The 27,286-nt window shown below is 37.3% G+C and overlaps 1 protein-coding gene across 2 annotated transcripts in view; it reads right to left on the reverse strand.

The window, feature by feature from the left end:
- Positions 1 to 26,804, reverse strand: part of LOC147514278 (Phosphatidylinositol 3- and 4-kinase family protein with FAT domain-containing protein) — a 32,427-nt gene extending 5,623 nt beyond the window's left edge. For both annotated transcript variants that reach the window (XM_086582221.1, XM_086582229.1), the window contains exons 1-30: positions 26,645 to 26,804; positions 25,804 to 26,546; positions 25,484 to 25,609; positions 25,307 to 25,392; positions 24,925 to 25,033; positions 24,252 to 24,347; positions 24,068 to 24,130; positions 23,870 to 23,929; positions 22,209 to 22,277; positions 21,736 to 21,817; positions 18,718 to 18,770; positions 18,540 to 18,638; positions 17,233 to 18,465; positions 14,467 to 15,459; positions 14,050 to 14,385; positions 13,232 to 13,490; positions 12,917 to 13,139; positions 12,429 to 12,822; positions 11,677 to 11,826; positions 11,353 to 11,574; positions 11,030 to 11,251; positions 9,795 to 10,451; positions 8,061 to 8,321; positions 7,613 to 7,969; positions 5,083 to 5,495; positions 4,559 to 4,988; positions 1,750 to 3,048; positions 1,395 to 1,655; positions 1,023 to 1,313; positions 435 to 896 (exon numbers count right to left, since the gene is read on the reverse strand). In XM_086582221.1, the coding sequence (XP_086438347.1) occupies positions 435 to 896; positions 1,023 to 1,313; positions 1,395 to 1,655; positions 1,750 to 3,048; positions 4,559 to 4,988; positions 5,083 to 5,495; positions 7,613 to 7,969; positions 8,061 to 8,321; positions 9,795 to 10,451; positions 11,030 to 11,251; positions 11,353 to 11,574; positions 11,677 to 11,826; positions 12,429 to 12,822; positions 12,917 to 13,139; positions 13,232 to 13,490; positions 14,050 to 14,385; positions 14,467 to 15,459; positions 17,233 to 18,465; positions 18,540 to 18,638; positions 18,718 to 18,770; positions 21,736 to 21,817; positions 22,209 to 22,277; positions 23,870 to 23,929; positions 24,068 to 24,130; positions 24,252 to 24,347; positions 24,925 to 25,033; positions 25,307 to 25,392; positions 25,484 to 25,609; positions 25,804 to 26,546; positions 26,645 to 26,702 (10,107 nt within the window). In that variant the 5' untranslated portion in view covers positions 26,703 to 26,804. The remainder of the gene's footprint in view (positions 1 to 434; positions 897 to 1,022; positions 1,314 to 1,394; positions 1,656 to 1,749; positions 3,049 to 4,558; positions 4,989 to 5,082; positions 5,496 to 7,612; positions 7,970 to 8,060; positions 8,322 to 9,794; positions 10,452 to 11,029; positions 11,252 to 11,352; positions 11,575 to 11,676; positions 11,827 to 12,428; positions 12,823 to 12,916; positions 13,140 to 13,231; positions 13,491 to 14,049; positions 14,386 to 14,466; positions 15,460 to 17,232; positions 18,466 to 18,539; positions 18,639 to 18,717; positions 18,771 to 21,735; positions 21,818 to 22,208; positions 22,278 to 23,869; positions 23,930 to 24,067; positions 24,131 to 24,251; positions 24,348 to 24,924; positions 25,034 to 25,306; positions 25,393 to 25,483; positions 25,610 to 25,803; positions 26,547 to 26,644) is intronic.
- Positions 26,805 to 27,286: the final 482 nt, after the last annotated feature.

Raw genomic sequence — 27,286 nt, forward strand, 5'->3', positions numbered from 1 at the left:
AAAAGTCCAGGTCATGTCGAGACAATTCCAAAAATATAAATTCTGTCGAAACCTTGCCAGAAGATTAAAATCTATGGGATATAGAATACTGGGGATGATCTCCGGAGTTGAGAGATTATCTTCACCAAAAATAGCGTTCAATTCATTGTGCAGGTTTATTTGTTTGTGGTGGACTACGGAAGGAGGTTTGTTAGGGTGGAGTTTATGCGTATATATTAGACACGTAAACAAACTGGTGATCGTTGGTGCACTTTATTAATTTAGATGGGCCACTTATTTCAGCGCCTAATCTCTATCTATGGTAACACCTTAAAAAAAGATTAGTCAGATCCGAAATTTCTACCCAACCATTCATTTTTACTGTTAATTGCAGACTATGGTTGGTATGATTTACAATATATAAATAATTTAAATTTTCTGTTGAGAAGATCTACCTCAAGTTCGCTTGCCAAATTGGCATGCTTGCTTCTAAGAGCTTCCATTATATCCTTGGCAGCATCAAATGCAGTAGCAGCAGATGCAACTAAGTCAACTGGACCACTGCGCTTTATTGTGCTTTGAGCACCTTCAATTACGGTTGAAGAAGCTTGTTGTAGGGGTTGGTCTTGCACAGAATGCATACTGCCTTCTACAGCAGTAGACCTTTCGGGTTCCTGTCCATGAGAGTTTCCAGTGTCATGAGACCCACCAGATTGAGGACCCGGGTGAACCTGATTGTCACCAACGTGGTTCTGAACCCTCGCACCCCCATCGGCCAAGCCTATTGAGCCTGCATTGCCCCCAGCAGCATTTTGCTGCATCCTCTGCTGAGCCATTGCTATATTTCTTCCAAGTTCAGATTTGTTTGCAACATCACGGCGTTCCAATAAATATGTGCGTAACCAGTAGTAGAGAGCCTGCATAATTTTGAAACAAGTAAGCATTGGTTACAAAATGTAAACCTTTTTATGGGTAATTAGAAGATGTAGACTTGCTCATATAATTTCAAGTCACCATGAAACCTAGAAGATTATAGAGTGTACCTGTGGATACACAGTGGCAATCTTTAGCAAAACAAGTTTGCAGTGGGGTGCTTCTGTCCTTTGCAAAGAAAGCAATAGCTGTGGGACCCATGAGAGCCAAACCCAGTGTGGTATCTGCTCCAAGTACTTATCAAATGCTCTTCCAACTGGTTCATTTGCAGTATCAAAGCTGAGAAGATAAAGAACTCGGGCAAGATGGCTTCTAGAGTTGGAAACACCAAATTTGATGCCCTGAAGAAAGCAACTTACAGCATATTCTAACCAATACTCTTCCTGGGTTTCTTTGTAGATCTGGAATGATTAAAGGAGCCACTTCAAATAAACATTCAGGAGAATAGCATATAAATGAAAAATTATGTGGAAAGTGAGTACCATGTCACAATAATTTCCCCAGCTTATCCACCCTTTAGGCAAATGCTTAAAAAGGCTGATGGCATTGGAATATGCACGATTAGCATTTTCACCATCACTTAGCTTTAATAGGAAATCCCCCTTGAGACGAAATATTTCTGCTTTATGTTTTACAGGAAAGTATTCAAGATTAGTACTATTAATTAAATTAAGACCACTAGTAAGTTCTCCCTTCATTTCCAGATAAGCCTTTGCTTGTTCTCTTATTTTTACGAAGGCCTCCTGAATAAAATACACGTGTGTCAGAAGTGAGGTGAAAAAGGTACAAGGGTGGGGTATTAAAGCATTCACGTGATCCAGTTCACAGTTTTCATACCTGGACTTCCATGGTTGAGTGGCCATACATCTTTTCAAGTATTGTAACACAAACATCATAAATGCCTTGCTTACGGGCAATGTGAGCAAGCTTATTGACGTTCCATGCCTTGTCACGGTAACCAAGGTGATGAAGTTGTGGATTTGTGGAACCAAAATCCTTGAACGCGTCAATGACAGCATTATACATCTCATTCCTCCATTGAAGCAAATCATACCAAACAGATAAATTATCCCATTCATTTGGAGTTCTCAGACGCCAGGTCTCAAGGATGTCCTTCAGTTCCATGTATCCACTATGAGCCCCCACAGTAGAATTTCCTGAAAGTTGCTTGTTACCATTGGCAATGTCCACAATAATTCTAGCTGACTCTTGAACTTCAACTAGTTGCTGGAACTGTTGCAGCAGTGGGATCCGGGACTGAACAGACATTTCAGGCAACTGCCACCACTGCTCTAAAGCAAGATCAACACCTTTTCCTACTACGTTATCAGCATCTGTGACACCATTTGTGTTTCTATCATGAAGGGAGAAAAAGGCTTGAATTATACGGAGCTTTGGAGTATCTTCTACTTGGGCTTTCGGAATCACATTATCTTTCATATATGGCCAATCTGGAACTTTCCAAAGACAATCAAGTAACACCTCGTAGTTTTCCACATTCTTGCCAAAGTCTGCCAACACATCCCACTGACTAAGTTGGCAGGCACAGTGAAGCCATTGCTCTTCCCAGAGACACATTTCAGCCTTTGGAACTGTGTTGTTGTAAGTGCCTTGAGTTGCTTTAACCATGGCTTGATAAAAGAGGCTTTGAGCAAGCTGCCAGTAACCATGCTGAACTAGCGAAAGGCCAGCTCTAGTTTCAGCTGTAATGGATCTCTTTTTCCACAAACCACATCGCATATCTTCTTCATTGAGTAACCGATAAAGCTCAGCAAGAGACTCAGAACATTTTGTGTCATTCATAAACAACATTACATGACTTTCTAGCAAAGCCAAAGAGATATGCCAAGCATTAAAAGTCTTCCCAATGTATTTGATAAGCTCACTTGGCATTCGAGGTTGAGGGTGACTTAAGTGAAGACCTTCTAGAAGCGCTTGCACAACATTTGGTCTACTCGCCTGCTGTTTCTTGTGGTAATCTTTTGACAAAAGAGCTATCATTGGCTTAGCAAGTGCGACCTGTTCTTCCTTTTGAAGAGTAACCCAAACAATTGGAAATACCAATACCCACATGTGGTACGCTACATTTGCATCTACATGAGCAAGTTCTCTCAAAGGAATAATAAGATCTGACACCTATAAAAAGAAAAGAACCAAAATAAAACAAACAAACATTACTCTCATAATGAAACAAAAATATAATCAATATTAACTTCCCATCAAGACGACCCTAAGGATGGTCAATCTAAACCATTCAGCACATTAGGCGCCTATGCTGAGGAATTAGATCCTATTTGTCTATTATGTATTTTGTATGCAGGCTTTCTCTTAAACGGACTGTCCGTTAACAGACATGTTATATAGTGTCTTGCAAAGCTTATATAGTGTCGTATAAAAGCTGCCCACAAACAAGTTAATAAGTGTAAATTAAAAAGCCGTTCAAGACACTATACAAGCTGTTCAAGACACTATATAAGCTGCCCCACGAACATGTCCATTTAAGAGAAAGCCTGATTTTGTATGACCTGATGTCATTACTTTCCATCCCCATATCTTTGCACAGAAGTACCAGTATTTCATAGGCCATGTCCCCCAAAAAAATTTGAAATTGGATTTCATTCATTGTCCAAATCTATGGGAATATAATGAGCTCATGGACCAAGATACAAAATGACAAATCTATTCTATATATAATGCCAAAACTTCCATTACTAACAGTTGAAGCTTTAATCAAAAGTTTTTTCGCATAAAGGTACAGATTTATTCACCATCAAACTTGAAAAGAGAAGTTAAAGCTTAAGAAGGGAGGTCAACGTTGTCTTCTAATTAGTTTATGAGCTTTGTATTCCACTCTTCCCTAACTCTCTACCCAACGGTCCCACATGCATTTAATGTTCTGTCAATGGAGATTACCAAACAGAATTTCCCGGCTAAATTGAAGGACAAAATATTAGGTGACCATATTTTATCTTACTTACTTTAAAGATAGATGGGTGAGCTACAGTAATTTATTCTGTATTGGTTCAATGGTTGTCACATAAAATGTAATCCAGTGATCTTCATCTCACATTAGACTTGATCTAACATCCTCACATGGGTTTTAATTCAGTGGTCCTTACTTTACAAGGGATATGATACAATAGTCATATGAATACAGAAATGGGTAGACCTCGGTACAAAAATTACTAGAAAAATAGATAGAAAAAAAAAACACCGCCGCCTCAAATAACAAGATAGGAATGTGAGCTGGCCTACTAGTAAATTACAATGTGCGTATACAGAACTCTTTCTTCCTTTCGTTGCTAATTGGAAAATAAACTATTACTTTTTCTTTCCCCATAAAAATAAGAAAGACTAAATTTTAAAATTTAAAGATACATTCTTTAGTCAAATAAATTTAGAGACACTTAATGGATATGATTTGTCTATTTCTTTCAAGTTACTTGTCTAAAGTGGCATACTTAGGAATAGTAATTGAGCCACTTTCCTATTATCCAAATGGCATACTCACAAATAAGCAATCAACCTAGAAAAGTGAGTAACATAAAAATCTAACTTTTTATGATTTTAGTTTCAGTTGGACATGCAACACATGTGCACATACTCTAGTTGAAATTTAAAACGAAAAAAACAATATTTTAACAACCTGAAGTCTGCTCATCTCGTTCAGAAACTGTGCATGCTTATACAGAAGGTTGCCTAACGTTAGCGGACCTCCTTCAGAATCCACTGGAGCATCAGTAAATTGCTGAATTATTCCAGAACAATCCGAAAGAGATGATTCTGCCACCAGAGGCGGTACCCTTGCAGAATTTGGAGCAAGTGCAATCGGCTCATTCTCAACCAATATAGCTAAAAGAAGATCTAGTCCTTGCTTAAGCCAGAAGACATCACTAAGTGCTTCCCAGTCTTGAATTTGGATAATATACTGCAACCTTGTAAACAATGTCTTCCCAAGGGACTCGTGATAAAGCAAGAAAAATTTCTGTCTAACCTCATGGTCTTTTGCTCGTAATCCAAGCATGAATTGTCTTTCAACCTTCTGAAAAACCTCCTGCGGCATGGACTGGGGGTATCTGTAAAGAAAGCAGATAATCAGTACAAATTGTTAATAGAAATACCCTGATCAAAAGATATCTCACATACTAAAACTCAGAACATGTATCTCACTTGTTAGAATCAGCACAAATTCCATAGAGAAGTTGAAGATACTTGGTCTCCCACTCTTCAAGAGCCTCTGGGGAAAAGTTTTGCTTATCAACCTGTGAGAGCTTCTGAAGATAAGAAACTATTTCTTTTTGGGTGAGAACAGCACTTGGAATACCAGTTGTGACTTGCTTGCTGAAGTTATTTTCAATCCAACCCTTCAGTACGTCAAGTATACAAAGAAGTACACTGGTATCGATATTATTCTCTGACAGCAGCGTGTTCAGTATTTGACTTGTAGATCGCTTGCATTCGGGAACAAGCATGACCCTTTCACTGATAAGTTCCAAGACAGATTTTAAATTAGAAGTTACTGATCCGATATCAGCAGCTGAACGAGTAGAGCTAACAGCAGAATCTGGATCTGCTCTCTGTCCCTGAGATTGAGAATCATGTCATGTAGCTCATAGAAAATGAAGTTCTCACAGTATCATTTTCTAAAATCTTAGATGCAAATACAGATACGACTATGCCAATTGATAGGTTGATACAGTTTTTTTGTTTTCTACCATACTCAGTCAGGTACTATGTCAATTGCAATTATGACTGCATTACATGTGACATAGCATAAACATGTATATTATCTAACATATACGATTGCAAACTTTTTCTCAGTTTCTATAATAGTATATTTTATTATTATTATTTTTTAATATTTTTGCAACAACCGAACAACGTATTTTAAAATCTCTGTCGGCAAAACAAGTAAACTAGTGTTGTGCTAATAAATGCGGATACGATACCATACGTATCAAAGAAATATCCATAATGTATTTATTATAGGAGCCAGTGCCCTAGTATATGGATACAGATGCATTCGGCATATTAAATATCCAGGTATCATGGGCCATAACATGCAAACATGAGAGTAGAGACCAGGTGTTAGACTTTCCAGATTGTTAATACACCAACTATGTTTGTAAACAAGTTATCATAGAAACAAGGAGATTGCTCTCAATTACTAATAGAAGCTGGGACAAGATGGTAACAGACTCTGCCCACCAGTCTAGAGAGTTCTAAGTAAGGATGCATGGACGGTTGGAGACAGACAAGAGTTTTTTTGTCTAGCACAACACAATGGTAATATACTTCGCGATAAATAAAAAGGAAAAAGCATTCCATTTCGATGGAATAACCAGTTACACCAAAAAGTGCAGTCAATACAGCCAAAACCACACCCGTAACCCAAGTCAATTTGCAAGGTTTTTTAAACCCGCCGGTGAGATACACACAAAATACGTGCAAGATCATCATAAGGACCATCATACTCACCGACCATCGATGAACTGATCGGATTAGCAAACACACAAAGACTGTAAATTTTGAATCTAGGAAACAGTTACACATGGAAACCGCCATAAAACAATGATAAAAGGAAAACCTCCATGCATTATAAATCCATGCTCTTCAACTAAACTCTCTCCTTTTTCTCTTTGTTTGAGTTCAGATTTAACAATGAAGACCTATGAAGTTACTAAGTCTACAATATATATAATAGTAAAAAGATGTGTTCAAGTTTTACAATGTAGCTAATGGTCAACAACTCAACACAACACTCATTTCCTACTGTAGGACCACTTTTGGGTAAGGGTGTCCATTTGGTGTATCTACCAATGGTGTTGATCCCCATTTCCATGCCCATGTGATCCAACACCTATGATACCTTTTCCCCTCAGCACACAGCCACATAGCATGTAATTTCTAATAGAGTTAACTCCCACCTTGTCGTTGAATTTGTTTCCCTTGGAATGGCACAAATGTTGATGTATTGACTTTAGATGGTAAAGAATTATCAATAGAAAATGATAAAACATGTGGCCACGAATGACAGCTACACGTGACAAAGCGAGGACGTTGTTGTACTTGTTATTTTCGAAATTCTAAATGGTGTATATCTTTAAATCCACTAGTCAGTTATCAATAAAATCTACATATTTGTGAAACCTTCCCGGTGAGACTGGACAACACCAAAAAAAAAACAGATAAATGCTTCATAGGTGAATTTAATTGTGTAAAAGGCATGGTCATCATGGAAGCGCTGGCCGCCAAACCACGGTCCCGAAGGCATGACTTTTCTCAATGATTGGATGGCAAGCCGGGGTAACATTGAAGTCATGGCATTTATGGGGGAGCCTGAGGAGATCTTGAATTAATAGTATAACAATAAATTGTAGGTAATATTTGTGTGTGTTTTTTTGTATAGTTAGAACTTATTCCCTAGACCTTCACTTCCCTTTTTTCCCTGTGTCAAACCCAAGACCTTGGGCCCAACCTCCCAAGTTTTGACCAGTAAGTCACTGGACGCCTTCAAATATATGTTTCTATCAAGTCAGACTACGGATATGTTATCCTTTTGAATTCCAGTACTACGAGACAAAGTTGATAGTCAGCACCCAATAATAAAATTGTAAGGACTTCCTATGGGCATCAAAGAGCTTTTTTTTAATAAAGTTATAAACAAAGGAAAGAGTATCTAAATGATCAAGTAGCATACTTGTCTAACATGAGAACCAGCAGATGACCCCATATCTCGTGCAAGGCGTTGAAGGACACGAGCCAAGGACAAGATAAACCGATCAATATAAGTTTTCTGCACTTCTGTCAATGTTTTAATGACAAGGAGTGCAAAGCTAATCATGACGTTTGCTGAATTAGGTTCGAGTGATATCTGAGGGGCTGTCACAGCAGTAAGATGCTTTGTTATGAGATCTTCAACCCTTTGGTCCAAAATTTTCACATCTTGTGGTGTATTAGCCGCTTCTAGAGGAAAGGCTACAAAAATCATCTTCAACAAGCAGCACAGCGACCTCCCCTCATCCAACAATTTATGGTTAAAGCAGGGCTCAAGTATCTAGCAAAAGTATATCAAATAGAAAAGGCAGTATATTAGAAATATTATCTAACAAAAACAAAATAAATAAATAAGACTTCTGGAAGCTTACTTGAGAAATCTGGTTGATATTGTTCCGTATGAAAAGATGTGGTTGCTTCTCTAAAACCTTGTTCATAACATCAAGTCCTTGTGCAAGAGCCATTGCTGGGTCCTTCGACTGAGATGGTTGGAGACTGCTCAGCAATTTCTCTAGATAATTAAACTTGACATTGGCATTTGGCCACACTTCCAGAGCTTGCGACAATAGCTCCAAAGCTTGCTTGTACATAGAAGTTGCTTCTTTATCCTTGGGTTCTATGACCACCGCAACCTATTTGTGAAGAAAAGTGATGAACATGAGCATGAGTTTGTGATGTGCTTGGGAACATCCAGGCAGAGGATTTTCTTCAGTCAATTAATGCATAAAATAAGCTTATGTGATTGTCAATTTATATCGTAATAGAACACAAATGTATCTTTAAAACACATAAGAGAAATGACTAAAGAATTCAAATCAAGAAGCCTGATGCTGGGAAGAGAGACAAAATAAATAATTCACCAAGTAAAGCAATCAAATTGTACCAGACATGAGTCGAGAGGCATATAATACAGCCCCTATGTTCTTTCATTTGGGAACGTAGTAAAACCAGGCTGCTATCTCAAACTACTTGCAAACAAACACATAAAATTTTATAGATCACAACTACAGGGAAAAAAACACAGATGAGAAAATCTTAATTTGAATCATTTCAATTGCTTCATAGAGTTTGTTCTTGATATCACTTTATTGTTTGGGAGAACCATTATACTCGAGCTACTGGAGTCATGGAGAAAGGCAACAACAATACATATCTAGGATTTCTCCAAATTTACTCCCTGTTTATACTCCATGTTGTCTGACCCACTCAGAGTATACACTACTGTGCATTTAGTTCAGCATGTGATGAAGATCATCCTCACCAAACAGTAATCCAATTAGATACTCAAACCTTTTGGACAATTCACCTAAAATTGAAAATCCAAAGCACTGGATATTACCGTTACGTTGTTTTGATTTTACGAAGGGTCGCAAGTTTCCAATTGCGTAAACATTTTGTGAGGATGACCATAAGAACAAGGAGATCTAACTCTACAGTTGGGTTGACAAATGTCATATGTATGGGTGTCCAAAAAAAAGGGAGTAAGAACAGCGAGTAAGAATAGGGAATATTTATGCATACAGCAATATATACCATGGGTATAAGAAAGGAAAAGATGCACAAAATAAAAATAACCGGGGGGACACACTAACCATCAGCGATGGTGCTGAACCGAATAGTCGAATCTTCTACCTCTAAGGGTTTGTACTCCATTACCATGTTGTGCCAATTTCCACATAGAGGCAGATCCAGAGACCAACCAGAATACCCTAGGGAAATACCATAACAATTGTTCTAATAAACTTACTAGTTTCTTTGTGGTAAGAAAGTACTTACCAAAGATTATAAAGGAAGGAATTATAGAAAAAAGGCAAATTAGTTGCAGCGCCAAATAATGAACATATGCCAAAAAACAAGCATACATTTTCTTATTGACTGATAAAAGTAACTTAAAATGAGACTTCTACACTTTTTACTTATGTTAGGAAAAGCAAAAAACAAAAAACAAACAGTTTTCCTCATCTTCCACCTACAGTTTGCTGTTAAAAACAGACTGCCATGAGAAGCTTTGGGATAAACAAAGAAGATACTGAATTAAGAAGACGATTTTTCTTTATCCAAAAAACAGAGATCAAAATATATCGACTAATAAGAGAAAGACTTACCCTTATAAGAAAATTTATAATCATTTCTTCCATTGCCGCATTAGGTTTGAATTCTTCATCAGGTTGGCCAGACGATCCAGGTGTTTCTACGTTGGGGATCGATGATGCACCACCAGGTGACATGACACAAAGTGACTGAAGTCCAGGTTCAACCTTAACTCGTTTGCTTAAATCATCAGGTAATGCAGATCCATCCGGACGCTTTATATCGCTAGCCATGGACCCTGGATTAAATACATCAATGCTCTGACTAGAGCCCTCTACGTTATTGTCAGGCATTACTTTCATTTCACTTTGTCTCTGTCTTTCCCAACCAACAACCAATCCAGCAAGCTCAATGGCAAGACGCCTATTTTCTGCTGTAGTGTTGTATGGCAATCCAAGGCGACTCAAAGAGTTTACCATTTGTGGTACAAATTGCGCTCTGCAGCTGTAAAAGAGATCTGAATGCCGAACAATGAGCTGGAATATATGTATCAAATTAGGAATTGAATGCCCTTCCTCAACAAGAATTTTTTTTGTGTAGCGTATCCAAATAGGCATACGAAAATCCCCGGCAGGCAATCTTCGTGGTAGTGCTGGCATTAGGATGTCAAGGGCTTGCTTAACAAGCATCTTATTCTCTGGCTGGCATGTTCTAAGAAGAGCAACAAAAACCTGCACTCCAAGAGAGCAATGGATGCCTTTTCACTAGATATAGGACTATTGTAAAAGAACTATAAGACTAATGTAGCTTCGCGTAATAAGAAAGAGATTATGTACATGAAAGAATAGACAGGACATTTAAAAATATGTATGAACTCTATATTTCTTTACTTCTTTTTTTGTTCCCCTTTGTTTTTACTATTTTCTAAAAGTGAAAGTTAAGATTTTACTTATACAACCAAATAAGCGCCAACTTCTTTTTTTCATTGGAAACGGTAATACATATATTTCAATACTATCCAAAAGATACATTCCACAGTTAGCAAGATGCTCCCATGGTTTAAATTGTTTTTTATTTCAGGGTAAGCTGGGGTAGGGCAGTAATGGGAAATTGTCTTCCACTAACACACGAACTCAGACTTAATATTACAAGACAACGCTAACCCAATTACATACAAAGTCTTGAAATGTTTTATTCTCCCTTCCCTTCCCTTCCCCCTCAAAAATCACCACCAGCTACTGGTATGCATGTGAACAAAGCTTTTTATGAATGTTTAGATAACCGCATTCATAGTTTACTGTACAGCTACCTGGAGAATGATTTTTTCCGGAGCCTGATAGGCCTCCAAGAAGTGACAAACGTTGACAAAGGCCCATTGCTTACTGGCACTCTCTTCCCGCTTCAGATGATTCCATCCAAATTTAATAAGCTCCTTTCGATGGTGTACAAGATCATTTTGCAGATATTTGAGAAGCAATGTAGCAAGCTGCAGAAGTTCAATTCGAAGAGGCTCGTCGTATTCTGCTGTTACCTAAGAAGCCGACAAAAAACACGAGTTGGTATTCACTGTTATGAAGTGTTGGGAGATGAACAAGCTAAAGCAGAAATTTCTCATGTAAATCAACAAAAAACCTCTTCTGGAGGATCAAGAAGCTTGTCAACAATTGTTTTCACGATAGCTGGGTCGACAACCTCCCAGCTTTGTCCATTCTGAAAAGCATGTGCTAGCATTGGAAGAATAAGCATTTGCATCGCAACAACCAAGTGATCAAGACCTAGTTGTTTTGATTGGAAAAGTTGCAAAAAGTGCAAGAGAAGCATTTTTTTCATATTTGGAAGATAACCTTCAGCAACCTAACACCAAAAAAATGTTTATCATTGGCAAACAGAGACATTGCAAATTCACATCAATCAACTGAAAAGTCAAAAATTTGCCAAACTGTATATAGAACCTACCTCAATAATATAAAACTCCTTCAAGAAAGTATAATCTATTCGGCTATGAAACAAGAAAATGGAGAGCATATCAAACAGAACATTGACTTCTGTTTTATCATGCCTCAAGTAATTGAGAAAGCATTTGACAAGCCATTTGCTCTCCTTCACCTGCGTATTTAAACCATGTTGAAAATTGATTCTTACATTCAACTATTCAAGCAACATAAATACAGTAATTCACACACTATTTTAAGAATGCATGTATTAAATTAAATTTAAAGAAGGGGAAAAGAGGTACCAATTGAGTAGAGAAAAGGGAAAAGGAATATTGTGTTACTTGCTACTACTACAAAAATTTATGAAAGATATACCAACAGAAAAATGATAAGAGCAAAAAATAGTCAAATTCATTATTTAAAGCATAGTGGTTGCACATTTCTTATTAAGGAACGAGTCACAAGATTAAGATATGGGATGTAGATATATGTGCGACCGGCAACGTCACTATCCATTGTCAATATCCTAACCGTTTCAGCAATATGTATGTGTGTGCAAAAATGATTGTTCTTGAGAAAAAATCAACGACAAAGATGTGCTTGTCTTTCATCCAAAACAAAACAAAGACATCTTTATCTTTTGCTTGTTTCATCCAAAGCAAAGCAAAGACATCTTTATCTTTTTGCTTGTTTTCATCCAAAGCAAAGCAAAGACATCTTTACTCAAAAAATAGAACCTAGAAGTCATTGTCGTGCATAAGCAAGAAAACTTACTTCCACCAAGCTCAGTTCCTGCTCTTTCTGCAGACGAGTGATTCTTGCTGGAGATTTCCAAACAAGCACTAAGGTATCAAACACAACACGATTAGACTGCAACCACTCGGGCATTAACTTAACCAATGCTGAAATAAGAGCAAGTCCCTGAAAATGTGCATCTGTGCTTGCATTCAGATTTGCAGAAGGTGGATTAGAGATACTTTCGGATAATTGGTCAACATTGCTTTCATCATTCATTGAGGAATCAGCTGGAGTTACTGATGCAGAAGTCACTGACCCTTCTGGTTGGGTAAAGAATTGAGGAAAAGCACTAGCTAGAATCTTCTGAGGTGACTTTGCAAGTTCTTCCCTTAAGGGCTGGCCGGCATCTGAGCGTAATATGTACATAAACCTGTAGAATAACATAAACAAAAGCAATACTGGTTGACGACCAAAAGAGGCAATACAATTATAAATGTTTCAATAAATTACAGGTTGACACCTACCTCCGAAAATATCTGGGTTGGTTTAACCGAGACAGGAAATAATCCACAGCATCTGTTGCATAACGATTTAAGAACTTAGTAAGAGGTAGGCGATATGGGCTGTTAATTTCACTATAAAATTGTCCTTGGGGTAGTGCTGCATCCAAATCCATTGTCAAGGTGACAAGTTCGTCTAGGAATTTGCCTGCCGCTGGAGGAAGAAGATGGAAAAGCTCAATAATAGCTGCATTGGCAAAATAGTTAACGTGATCAGTATAAATATAGGTCGAAATGCCATATAATGTCGCTAAATGACATAAAACTAGATGAGACTACCTGCTGCAATTTTTGGTTCCTCACCAGCCTTCCATGACTTCTGACATTGTGCCAGTTTTTCAGGTTCCAACCATTTCTTTAGGTGCTCTAACAACTTACCACCCAGAGTGACATTAAACCAGTTGGAGAGAAGTTCAAGCAGGCGAGCAAGGCCTTGCAGAAGAGGCATACTGAGACTTTTTGTATGCGCCAAGTTAACCAGAATAGGCCTCAGGCTGCTTTGCAAAAGGTCTTTGGGCATCCTTTGTTGTTGGATAACCTGAAAAAAGGTTGTGTAATAAAGACAACAGATTTAAAAGCTGGGACCGGGGTTGAATGCTATATTCTCGAGATAAGAATCTCACACATTTACAATAACAAGTATCTAGACCCATGCTACGCACCAATTGTAGTTTTTTTAGCATGGAGGTAATCATAATTAATTAATTAATTAATTAATTCAGGTAGGTAATTATTTCTATAATTAACTGAGGGGGATTATTATCAGTAAAATACATAGGAAGGAGGTTATCCTAAATATCAATAAAAGGGAGATTAGATTTACATAATACGGTTAAAATTTGTGGCTCTGAAAGGTCCGGCTATCTTATAGTGTAGAGAAGTGGGAAGATTCATTCTCAGACTCAATAGCCAAGTTGCAAATTGAAAGGCATAAAAGTAAAACTATGTACACTAAAAAAAATGCACATGTGATGGGATCAAATATAGACAAGTGGCAAAGTGAGTGAGTGTTCTAACAATCGTTCGAAGAGTAAACCATCCATAAGATCTATTTATAAAAGTACTTGTAAGAAAAGCAAACGGGAAACTCAACAAACCTGACGTAAACCCTCCTTTGCTACAGCAACAATATCTGGTGTGCGACAGGTTAAAGATTTGAAGAACATAGAAATGATCTTTGCACGCAATTCAGAATGATTTGGTGTTCTAAAATCTGCCCATGCCATTGCAGTACATAGCAATTCAATGCACGCTGTTCGAAGTTTGTTCAGTGATGTTGCCACCTTAGGATTCATAAATTTCACAACCCATACAGTCTCATCAGCCTCAGCAATTTGCAGAGCTTCTTGCAAGAAATTAACTAATTCTTGCGTTAATTTAAGAAGAGGTGGTCTTAAAGCCAAGCAGAAGTTCAAAGCTGTAACCGTCCCAACCTGTAAATTTAAACAATTGCTTGAAGTGATTAATAAAAGTGTATAAATATGGGTGTGAAGAAAATTGTTAGCAAGCTATACCTGCTGATCAACACTCTTAGACCGAAGCGACCGCACTATAAGGGGTTGAAGCAAAGGTTGGTACAGAGGCTCGAGCAACTCAGAGACCTCACTGCCGGTCCTACTAGCCAGAAGGGCCAAGCATGTTTGTACATTCTTTCTCACAATGATAGATGCATTTGCATTAAATAATTCTGTTGCAAGAAACTCAACAACACTCTGAAAACTCTTCCTACGGGCCTCACTGTTTGCTTCATCAACATTGTTCACCACACGGAGAACTTGCACAAGCACTTGACTTGTCTCTTCTTGCTCTTTATTAGCATGCACAGGAAGTCTTTTAAGAACATATACAAGGCCACGGAATATCCTCAGTTGAAAAAAACATAAAATCTCAACAGTGACTTTACCCACCAAAGTCCCAAGTCCCATCACACCACCAATTTGCATCTGCCATGTACTACCATAGCAACAATGTAAAAGACGAGGTAAAAGTTGCTCAAACACAGGGATCCGAACAACTGGAGGGGGTGAATAAACAAGAGTTGCTGACGGACTAGAAACTATCATAGGAGTGCCAGGTCCTGCCCTTGAAGTCAGAGCACCAGTCTGTTTAGAATGTGCAAGGAACAAAAGTGTTTCAGCAAACACATTAAGAGCATCCAGAGCTGCTTTAGCGTGCAGCCTGTTTTCATCTGCTAGAACATCCACCAATGCATCTAAAAATATTGATGGATCCAACTCTTTTAGATTGGAAGTAGTAGCATTTCTTGACCTTGAACTCATGCTACTACTAGATGAAAGCATAGAACCAAGCTGAGCTGCAAATGAACTAGCACAAGACACATCTAGATGGAAAATCATCGCAAAATGACGGCAAATATTAACTACAAAATCGTCCTTAATGTCGTGGAGTTCTGGCTCTGCACTAGCAGCAATGGTGGTCATCAAGAGAATCTTAAAAACGCACCTCTCAGCCATAAGTTGAGTTTTAGTCTTTACACCCAAGTCAGCCTGTAAAATATTTGGAAAATAGAAAAGTTAAATATAAAAATCGACAGAGATTATGAAAAAGGGCAGCATGGAACAGGCTTACAAAAAGTATAATCATATGACCTGTCCGGTCATATAAAAAATGTATACTACCTACTAATAGCTCAAAACTTTGGATCGATAGGAGGCTTTCAACTTCGGATTGGTCCGCACAGTTTTCCTTTTTATTTGCATTGGAATAATATAATCGCAAAATTTTAATTTAGATGCTTGGGCCTGTCAATCTCTTCCGTAGAAACTCATTTTGGCTTTCTGCAAAACCATTCCTTTCATGTTCTATTTCTATTTTTTTATTAGGACAAGATAGATAAGTTGTATTGCTACGGTGTCTTGGGACTTTGTGTTAATTAAAACAAGATGAAGAGTGGATTAAATTTTTTAAACTTCTTCCACAAACGGCTCATCAGTCTTTTAACTTCCAGGAAAAAATAGTTGTGCAGCCCTTGGACAAAATGAAGTCCCAGCTAGCAATATAAGTTTATTCTACTTGGAAATATGCAAGAAATCCGTAAGCAACCTCTATGAAGAGATGCAACAGTGCCACTCAGGCTAAAACAATCAATAATTGTATTCCACGAACGAAAAACTGATACATCTGATAATCACTACACACTTGATTTGTCATCTATAAGCTCTATTCTGTGAAGAAGAACAAAAAAGTATCAAATCTATTGCAGCACGTTACAGAACCATTTCATTCTTGATGTGTTAGTCCAACTACGCAAGATCCATAGTTTTACCAACTTGTACAAGTAGTATGTGAAAATAGTTGTCGCATGAAATTTACACCGCCAAGATACTGGTTCAACTCTTTAAACAACCAAATTTCTCGTTCTATTCAAACGTAAAACCTTATCTTTTTTTAGTAGAAAAAATGTATTCATATTTATAATTTGGAAATTACATCAAGAAGATTATATATGAATGATCAGCAAGTAGCTAATTCTCCATAGACACCAACCCGCCCAAGCACAAAGTAATTACATGTACGCCATGATTAAATTAAAACCAACATTAATCAAGGTTAAGATATAGATGATAATAATTCATATTGGGCAAACATTAGTTGAAAAACAAGTGGAGAGTAAAGAAAAATCCAAATAACCATAAGCTAATTCTCCCTAGACACCAGCCCGCCAAGTACAGAGTAAATACATGTACGCCATGGTCACATTATTAACCAACACCAAAACATTGATCAAGATTAAAATATATATGATAAGAATTCATATTGGGCAAACATTAGTTGAAAAACATGTGGAGAATAAAGAATAAAACAAATAACCATAAGCTTTCTAGCCAAAAGTGTTGCACGGCAAGGATGGGTGGAGTTGAGTCGAAGGCAAAAGCGCAATATCCATCATTGAAAGAAGGTAAACAGTTTTTAACCAGGGTTTTGTCCCCACTGATGGGAAACAAAGGGGTGGTTCAAACTTTGGAAGTAAGGCCTGGGTGAGAGATTGACATGTAGATTGTAGGTATTCTTGTTGTAATCGGGGCTTCTTAAGAACGGGGGGGAGGTCAATAATTTTAAACCGCCACGTACATGTAATTTCTTTGTACTCGGTGGGCTGGGTCTATGGAGAATTAGCTACTTGTTGATCATTCAAAATTAACCTTCTTAATGTAATTTCCAAATTATACCAATGAATACATTTTATCCAAGAGTTTAAATAAAAATAGAGAACAAAATACAAAAATAAGGCAAACTGGAAAAAATATAGTAAAACCAACCTTCACATCTGCTGCCTCAGCTCGGTGCAAGGAGGGATTCACTGATGACTCTAACAATGAAGCCAGCAGTCCAGGTGTAACTCCCTCCATGGTAAAATTTCCACGCAAATTCAGCTGAGATGATAAGCATACATGAAGAAACTTCAAAGCCTGCTTTCTATAGAAAGAATCCATGCCGGGACTGGCGTGCAAGACTGTGGCCACAGCCAGGGAAATGCAGCGATCCAAAGGTACCAGAAAAGGGGTTGAAGGCTCAAAGGTAAGAACCAAACGGAGCCCATGCTCTGGGTTCTCTTTGCAATCTAAGGCAAGGGGCTCCTTGAGGAAGCGCCTGTTACGACCACCTAACTTACCAAGGAGCTGCAAAGCTCTCTTGCCCCAAGGATAGGGCAAAGGCCTCAAGTGCGACCATAAAACTAAAATCACCTCAGACATCACATTTGCCATACTAGGTTCCAGGAAATCAGGATTTAAACTGTCAATCCAAAATTCAAGTGTCCTTAGACCTAGAGTCACTAGTTCATCGCTGCTACCTTTTAGAGTAAAAACTAGAGGCTTCATGAGACGAGGAAGATAAGGTAACAAAGAGCTTAAGCGTGCCGGCAAAATTAAGCAAAGCTCCAAAACAAGCTCCTTCATATCTTCACCAGTGGGCCCCTCAACCATACCCAATAACATATTTAAACACGGCTGCAATGAAGGAACCAGGTCTCGTAATAAAATTTCAAACTTGCCACCATTAAGAGCCCGAAACATTGTACGGAGAAGCTGCAAATATCCAAGTGGCCTATCAACTTCAGCAGCATTTTTCATGCAAACTTCCATTATAACAGGCACATGAGGCTGCAAAATACGTTCGCAATCTGGAGCCTTGGCCACGGCACCAAATAAACACCGAAAAAGTTGTAAAACAAGCTTTGCTGCAGGTGTGTCAGGATGCTTCAGCACATCAAGTTTGCTACTAACAAGAAAATTGACCAAAACATCAGCAAAGGGCCGAAAAACTTTTGGCAATTGCAAGAGAGCCTGAAATATGTGAAGCAGCTGATTGTTGCTAATCATGCACTCGAAAAGCTCAGGCATACACATCGAAAACATGTCCATCAGATCACGGGGCTCCATAATGGACAAAATCTGAGAGAATAGATGAAGCATTTCTCTTTCCTCATCTTTCTCTTTAAAGAGAGCCAAGCAATGTACACCACTCTTTAGAACACCGGAAGCTTTCCACACCTACCATAACAATGTCAGATCAACTTGATCATGACTAAATATCTAAAATGAAAGACAATCTTCACTTGTAATACCTCGTCTTCTTTCATCCCTTTAAATACTTGGGAAAGTGGCATACTAGATTGCGGAGAAACCTGCATCTGAGGATGTGCTCCATGTGTTGATGGTGAAACCTGAACCACAAGAAGACCATATGAGATGACAAACGTCATTTCTGCATTCTAAAGCTGTTTACTTACTGATTCTTAATACCTGATTTCGAGGTAAATGTGCATGTGTAATGCTCCAGATTATAGTCTTCATTCCTGCAAGACATCCAAGTGTAGCCTTTGAACAATTTTAGGGTATAAACATTTTCTTTTCTTTCTTTTTTATCTTTTTAGTACTTTGACCGCATTGCTCTTTTTAGTACTTTTATGGTTTTATCCCTTTGCCATCCCAAATCAATATATGATGATTTGACATCCCCCCACCCCACCCCCTTTCGCCCTTTCAGGCAGAGACATGCCTCCCGAAGTGACGTAGTAGACCAGTACACGACTGTTCGCTGGCACCTTGCTGATCAAGGGACTAAAAAAATACTTAGATGCCGTTAGGGCATCTCCAATGGGGGGTGTAAAATTACACTCTACATAGGCTCCTCCTAGGTGCCATTAGGATTTTACAACTCTAATTACACACTACTGTATAGACTACAAATATCCACACTCTATAGTTCCCAATGGAGAAATGTAAAAAATATAAAATTTTAAACTCGGGCGTCACTTAACACCCAAGCTTAAAAATTACAAATCAACACTTTTAGAACTAAAGAGGGACACCACTTGGAGTGATGTCCGGACATATTTTAAATTTTGCGCGTCAATTGGAGCGACTCCCAAGCCTTTGACCAACTTGTATCCAAGATGGGGACTTACCCACTCCGTTTAGAAGTTAATAGCTATTTCCTACTGTTTACATCTCCCATTGGAATGGCCTTTTTGAGATTGTGGGTGTAAATTTTACACCCCCCATTGGAGATGCCCTTATTCAGTTAAATGGTGCCTACCCACTGACTTGAAAGACCATTTCCATATCTCATTAGCAATTTGGCATGTAACGGCATCGTACACAATTTGTTCGAGGTGTAGAATCTGATCTCTGGAAATTACCATTTTTTCCTTAGATGCCTTAGATATAGGAACTACTAAAGCAACCTCATCTCTAGGGTACACTGGTTCATTCTCTACCATTTGTACCAAGATATTGAATTTTCTTGTGATGGTTTAGGCCTTGTTGTTTGTTGGATTGATGATAAATAGGGAGTTTTGTTATAAGATCCAGCTTCATACCGTCGCACTTAGGATTTTCTGTTATATATATTAGTGGATCTTGTAAAAGTGTTCGTAGACTATACAGGTAAAGAATAGACTTGTTTCTTTACTGTTTCTAGCATAGACTCGTTTCTAGCTCTTGATCATAAGTTAAAGAATTACAATACTGATTCCTATGAGCATGTTTGGTGTGCACAAATAAACAAAGGAACCTTCAACCATTAGTGCAAGCGGTGAAATTAATCATTGTAACTGTGATTATTTGTTTGTTAGATATGGGTAATATATCTATGTAATTCTTGACACATCTATGAAGGTGTGATATTGGGGATTGAAGTTGTGAAACATGGAAGTCCCATGCTAGACTTTCTCTTGAGTTTCTATGGTGTTTCCTTTACTGTGGGCCATTAGATAGAGATTACATGTACGTATTCATCTCTGCATTTTTAAAATAAATAATCAGTGTTTTTTTAATTGTGAATTTGATAACTACTAAGTTTCCTTACTAATTAAGACCTTTTTCAAAATCAATGTACACAAAATATATAGAATGGTAGCATACGCTGCATACTTGCTAGTAAATTGGTTGTATAATTTGGTAACTATGAAGTTTCCTTATTTATTAAGACCTTACTCTAAAACACAGTACTAACCTACTAAATTCTCAAATTTAATGTTTTTCCTAATTATCGGTGAATTTAATGCTTCTACTAAATTTTGACTAAAAAAGAGCTAGATATAAATGTCGGCATTAAACTGTTAGTGGATTTAAACATCAATCGAGGCATGAGAACAAATCCTAACCACTATTCAGACCACTGTAGGATTAACTGGGACCGCCAAGTATAAATCATTTCAGTTTTGTCACATAGATAATGTCATATTAATGAAATGAATTTTACAGATCAGAAAAAATAATAAATAAATAACTAAAGGTAGGTAAAAGAAAACCATTTGTTTTCTTTCTCTTTTGATTTTTGTTAGGTTATAAACCTCTTACTCTTAGTTTTCTTCCCTTAACAGAGACTAGCTATTTGCACGTGATCCCAGTGAAGAACTCCATGCCAACGGTTTCTATATGCGTTGGACTCATTATCGGAAAAAATAAACAGTGTACGTTTTTTTCGACAAGTAAAATTTATTAATGAGGATGTAAAGAGGATACAATGTGAGAGAGAAACTCACTTACATGATACACCAGCTGTACACTGGAGGACCAGACACATCCCAAGTCCTAATGCCCATGCTAAAGAACTCCTTAATTAAAGTTAAACCCCTATGACGACCCACATACAAAGTCCCAACTAACTACATTCCGAATGTTGATATGAAATCCCCATTGTCAACCCTATCACTAGCAGTTATGTCATCGCTAGCGAGCAAATTCTCTTAGTCTACATGATCAACTTCATGTTCCCTCTCCATGTTAAGCTGATAATTGTCCAAACCCAACCCCATCACTAGCAAATAAACAGTGTACATGTTGGAAGATCAGCAGATAATATGATGAACGTGAATTTCACTCAAATGAAACATTTGCACCAATGACTACGATCATCAATTCACCATCACATACATAAAGGTACCATTTCACAAGTGTGTACCAAAATACGAGAGAAACTAGTGGCCCACAACAAGTGAGCTGGACCAGCAAATTTTTTTATTTTATTTTACTGTACTTTTATTCGATTTCTTAACTCAACTTAGGATTATTAAATAGAGAACACTTCAACGTATAACATGTGATAGTGGGTCCAATGGCAGTAGGCCCAATTTCCTTTTTCTCTCTGAGGGTGTTATATTTATTAGGGGTACTTTCGGTATCATGAAAAAATGGCATTAAAAAAAAATCCGTTACGTGCTTTATAAGAGCAGAGACACACAGTGCAAATACTTTAGGGCTGATCTAAATAATAAGAAATAACATACACGCCAAAAAAATTAATAAATAATTTACCCATGATCAAGGTCTTAATCAGATGCTTGCAGTCACTGACTTCCTTAGAGTGCTCCAAAGGGACTTGCAAATTTAAGACTGCCTGCAAAGGAATTGAGAGTAAAATCAGATCTCACATAGCTAATTACCAAAAAAAGCACAGGCACAAATCTTATCTCACATAGCTAATTAACACAAACACACACGCCACACCCCACCAGCGAGTACACAAAAAAAAACATTATAAAACAAAACTAGAAATTGAGACGGAACATTTTTTATATCAATAAAGATATTCAATTAATATAGTATGCAATGTTACATCAACACCTATAACCAATAGTAAGGACTTAATCATAGACCACCCTCGACCCCAAGTCCCCTACCTAAGCTGAAAGGACACAGACAATAAATAACATTTTGAAAAGAAAGCAGAAAGAGCTATTTAAAATAGAACCAAGAAGGGTTTAAAAAGAACAACTGTGCCAACTAACCTGCACAGGGATCTCAAGCTTTGACCGCAATGTTGATCGTTCTTTTCCTTCTTCACCTTCTTCTAAAAGCTAGTATATAACAATGACATCATCAATAACCATTGAGAGAGATATTTATCCCCATCATTAAATAAGAAAATGCACGCGATGGATAACACAATTCACAAGAAAAAAGGGGAGGACATTCAATATTTGCTGAATACCTTACTATTCAAAAGAAGAAGCATTTAACTTACTCCATTTTATTATAATCATATAAGATAAAATAAATCCAATTACAGATTTCCGAGAAAACTAGTTTTTCTGAGGATGACCATGGTTGAAGAGTCATTTCCATGATCACCTAATTCATGCATATGTGAACTCCATGCAGGTGCAGGTGCATGCTTATACATGCTACTTATGGTCGTGCCTTATGGCATTCCTTGTTGTTTTCTTCAATCATTTGTCAAATTTATGTAACTAATGGGTGTCTGGGCCTCCGACCCTTCTAAACACAAATGCGTTAGAAAGTGTGGGCTTAAAAATAATATGAGCCCAAGTTTTTTTCCAGTTACAATTTTATTACTTTAAACTACCTATTCAAATAGACCTCTAAGTCTCTAACCTCTGGATTGCAAGTTGCCCCAAAGACGAATCGAGGGACATCACTGGGCTTGTGAATCACTACCTCGATTCTATATTAAAATCATTATTTGCAAGTGAAATTATTTAGTACTTTTGGGAGAATACAATTTATAAAAATAAAAACAAATGGATCTATTTGTATTGCCTTTTGGTTCATACTTTTAGGTTTGTATTAAGACCAAAATTAAAATGGGGCAATCTAAACTCACGTGGGTGGGTATTAACACGGATAGAAAGTGTTACATAAGAAATCATATATAAGCTAAAAGAACTTGTAAACCTTAAAGAGTTGGAGAACTTTCGAGGTTTTCATCTTAAAACTATCAACAACAAAAGAGGGTTTTGATTAGGGAGAATTTAGGTGGTTTAATTTATCCTCAAACTAGTTTTCTTGTCCAACAAATCGAGGCAAGTACTTCTTCTCTAAGACAAAAAATCTTCATCTCAAAATAGCCTTTCAGAGTTTGAGGCCTGTGCTCAGCACATGCCCACAATTCGCTTACACGCATGTCTTATCGCAATCTCAAAAAACCTCTTCGTTAAGAAAATCTTTAAATCATTATTTCCAATCAGTAAAAGACAATTTCATTCAATTAAAACAAATAACACATAATTACAAAGTAGCTATCAATTAGCAGGCACTAAGACAAGTACAACTCACTTACACTTGATAGGAGCTTAACAGCTTTACAGCCATTTACAGTTTGGGTTAAGAAAAAAATTATTTCAACCATAGCAAAAATGAGAAATTGGGGTATACATTTTGGTCCTGAAATGGAGTGGACCGACAGATATTTCTCTGACACACAAGGATTAGTCTCTTACTAGTATGTGCATTATACATTTTCATATCCTTTCTGCTTTTGTACTCGTAAATACATAGGTCACCATTACACAAAATGGGTGGCAATTAGTTGCAGCCCTACAACTTCAAGTGGCGCTTTATCCCATACAAGAAAAACCATAAATGTGAGTAGTTCAAAACCCTACTATGATTTCATGCTTCATATAATTCTGTTTGATAGTTGGCATACCTGAGGAATAGTGCGCTTGAAAGTGCTAAACTTCCCAACAAATGCATCTAGAATTCTCCCCTGTATGAAGTGGCAACCAAATTTTATTCCAGATCGAGAAAATATAAGTGTTGAAAAAGAAAAAAGAAAAAAATGCAAAGATGGTATCAGTCCAATTAATGAGCCCAGCTCTAGATATAGGCAAAACACGAGTCATACCAATAAAACCCGAGCTTCATCCATCGATGGTTGGTCAACACCTTTCTCGAATATAGGCTCCACCTAAGATATATGATAAATTGATTCATGCCTCAGATATCCCAATTCACAAGCCAGACAAAAGTACTAGATCAAATCAAACCTAAATCAGAATCAATCCTGAAGGAGAGGAGTGCATATGTACCAGATTAAGCATTAAGCGGGCACAAGTCGTGTGAATACTGAGGGACAAGGATGCGTCATGCATGTTACTGGAGAACAAATAAATGATTCGCGACAACTGCACAACAATCAAGAAATCAAAACATGCTCTATAGGTTACAAAAATATCGTGACAGATGTATGAGACGATAGCAACATGTAATAATAAGATAATACACTTCTGACCTAAAAATTTAGGGTTGTGTTGAGTTCAAAACCTAAAAAACTAGTATTTTGGGACTCGCAATAAATATTAGTAATTTTACATCTTCTCAAGGCTACCTTGTATGGGGACTAGTCTTCCACTCTTCCTCTTCAAAGTGTGCATAGTAGGCCTTAGTTGTATACGACCACACACTTTAAGATTAGTTTTCATCAGTGTGAATCCAAACTTAACCCTATCTCATCTAGTCACTTTTAGCATCCATCTTAACATTCTAATTTCCACATGGAAGTTTTTTGCATGTTTCTTTTAAAAAACACCCAACAGTCTGCTTCATATAAAATCGTTCGTCTGATAACTGTTGTATAAAACTACCTTTTAACGTATACTTTATCTTTTATTGCAAAAGAATGCAAGATCCAATCTAAATACAGACCAACAAATAAGCGCAAAACTAACATAACAATTCATCTAATGATGCAAGAAACAAAACCTGTGACAAGGAAAGATCTCCCCGAACATGATGGACAATTTCTGCTAGTAAACTGTAAGCCAATGGTCTCAGTGTCTCAAAGCACGCCCTCCCAGTCCCTACAAGAACCCTAATATCCAGAAACAAAATATATATACATATATATCAGTTGCAAAAATGTTTCAAAATCATATGCAATTTCAAAAGCTATGCCAAGCAAATTTTTTAAACTTGATAACATCAAGTACATCGCAAGACTTTCCGAGAAAGAGTGGGGAATTTACGGGAAGTAAATCCACCCACACATATGAGATGTATTATGATTGCACTCCATTTTGAGTTGAATGAAACAGAAATGGTGGGAGATTCATTAATGAAATTAAACTATTATAATACTTAATACCTCTCTTCTAATAGAGTGTCAATCAAAGGAAATAAGCCCCTCTTGAAATCTGTTCCAAGAACGTGCTTCAGAGCTACTAGTAATTCCTGCGTCAAACAAGTTACATTTCACTAACAGGAGAAAGGGAAAAAAAACAAAAAAAAAAAGGCAACAAGAGTAAATTCATCATACTCTTACCTTGCGAATAGATACAGAATCAGGACAAGTAACAAGCAGATTAACAATGCTTTTACATATACTTTCTTCGTGCGGCCTGATATAATCAGCAAAACTCTTCAATAGGTACGTTAAAAAAGAAACTGTCTGCAACAAAAAGGACGAAGGAAAACATTGGTACACAAATGAAAGAAAATAATTTTGATAGCTAATCTGTCATGATCCCAATACTTTTCCGTTTTCCAGTTAGAGTGAGATGAGGTATAGAACCAAGTTGCAAATTAAAAGACTGAAACAGGGCAACTTGAATTAGTAAAGCAACAATAATGTAGCAAACATACCTTGACTTGTGCACCCTTCAATTCAATGAAATGGTTCTTCAAATGAGGAGGAACCGATTCAGGACCAGGAACAGATATCGCCGCAACCATCAACGGCAACAAATGTGGAATATTAGTCTGTACTAACCGGTTGTACAACTGAAACAGAAACATCACGACCAACGGACTCTCGGTAACAATCTTAAACGAGCGAGTGCTCGGATTAAGCTGCCCAGTGGCAATATACCCAGTGGTTAAAGCACTGGAACCATCTAACGACGAAGACTTAGTATCAACATCTCCAGTCAAACTCCCGACTCCATTCATCAACCCTCCAGCACCTTCCTCAAAGAAATAACTAACAGTAGCCCTAAAATTCTGGTAAATCTTACAAACAAAGTCCAAAAAGGGTTGCACCTCGTTTTCGAGACTGGGTCTAAAATTCCTCAAGAGGTCGAAAATAATGCGAATACAAATCAATCCGTTTTCCTCATTATCATTAGTAAGTAGTTGAAGAGCAAGTTTCAACAAATCCTGAACAAAAGGTCTGAGTACTTCACTGTGTGGTAAGCGATTCAAAATCTCGACAACAATGTTTCGTAACTTGTGTTCATGATTATCGGTAAGTTGAGGTGTAGTGATTTGAGTTAAGATAACTGAAAAGACACGGAAATAACATTTCAAAAAGTTTAAATACTCTGCTGTGTGTGCTATTTCTAGACTGTCTCTCACTTCCATTGCCATTTGCAGTCTCTTTTGTATTGCTGTGTTCAGAACAAATAATAAACATAATAAATAATAATAATAATAATATAAAATCACAATTAAAAAAAAAAAAAAAAAAAAAAAAAAGAGGGCTTACGTTGATTGAGTTCGAGGAGATGGCGAGCGTGTTGCTCGAAGTTCTGAATTGGACTCATTTTATTCTAGGGTTTTGATTTGAATTATTAATAATCTAATAACGTTGTTTTAAGGTAAAAGTGTTTTGTTTTTCGAGGCTTCATTCAGAGCAAACAAATGGGAAAAAATTTTGCTTATTATTATTAGCTTTACATTTTTACTTATACTCCTTGCCTGGGTGCCACTCTCTTTCTAGGTGCCAAATTAAAAGATGCCACGTAGGTGTCATGCATATATGATTTCCAGTGCTACCGAGATTATAGAGCCTCACTCGCACTAACTAAGAGTGTGTTTGTTAAATTTTAACTCATGGAAAGGAAAGAAAATAAAATGGGTGGTCCACTATGGAATGGAATGGAATGGAATAGAAAGGAATAATTTTAAATGGTATAAAGCTATGGAAAGGAATAATTATATTGTTAGGTCATGGGTGTATTAGTAGTAACGCTCTATCTATCTATTTCCTTTCCTTTCATTTCCACAAAAATTTCAGGAGTTAGCTAAGGACACAAAACCTTTTCTATTTCCATGATTTTGTTTCCATATGGAAAAGCTCATTTCCTTTCCATGGGTAAACAAACGCCTTACAAACTATGGAAAAGGT

Source organism: Coptis chinensis, chromosome 2, assembly GCF_015680905.1.
Source record: "Coptis chinensis isolate HL-2020 chromosome 2, ASM1568090v1, whole genome shotgun sequence".
In the NCBI taxonomy this organism is placed as follows: Eukaryota; Viridiplantae; Streptophyta; class Magnoliopsida; order Ranunculales; family Ranunculaceae; genus Coptis; species Coptis chinensis.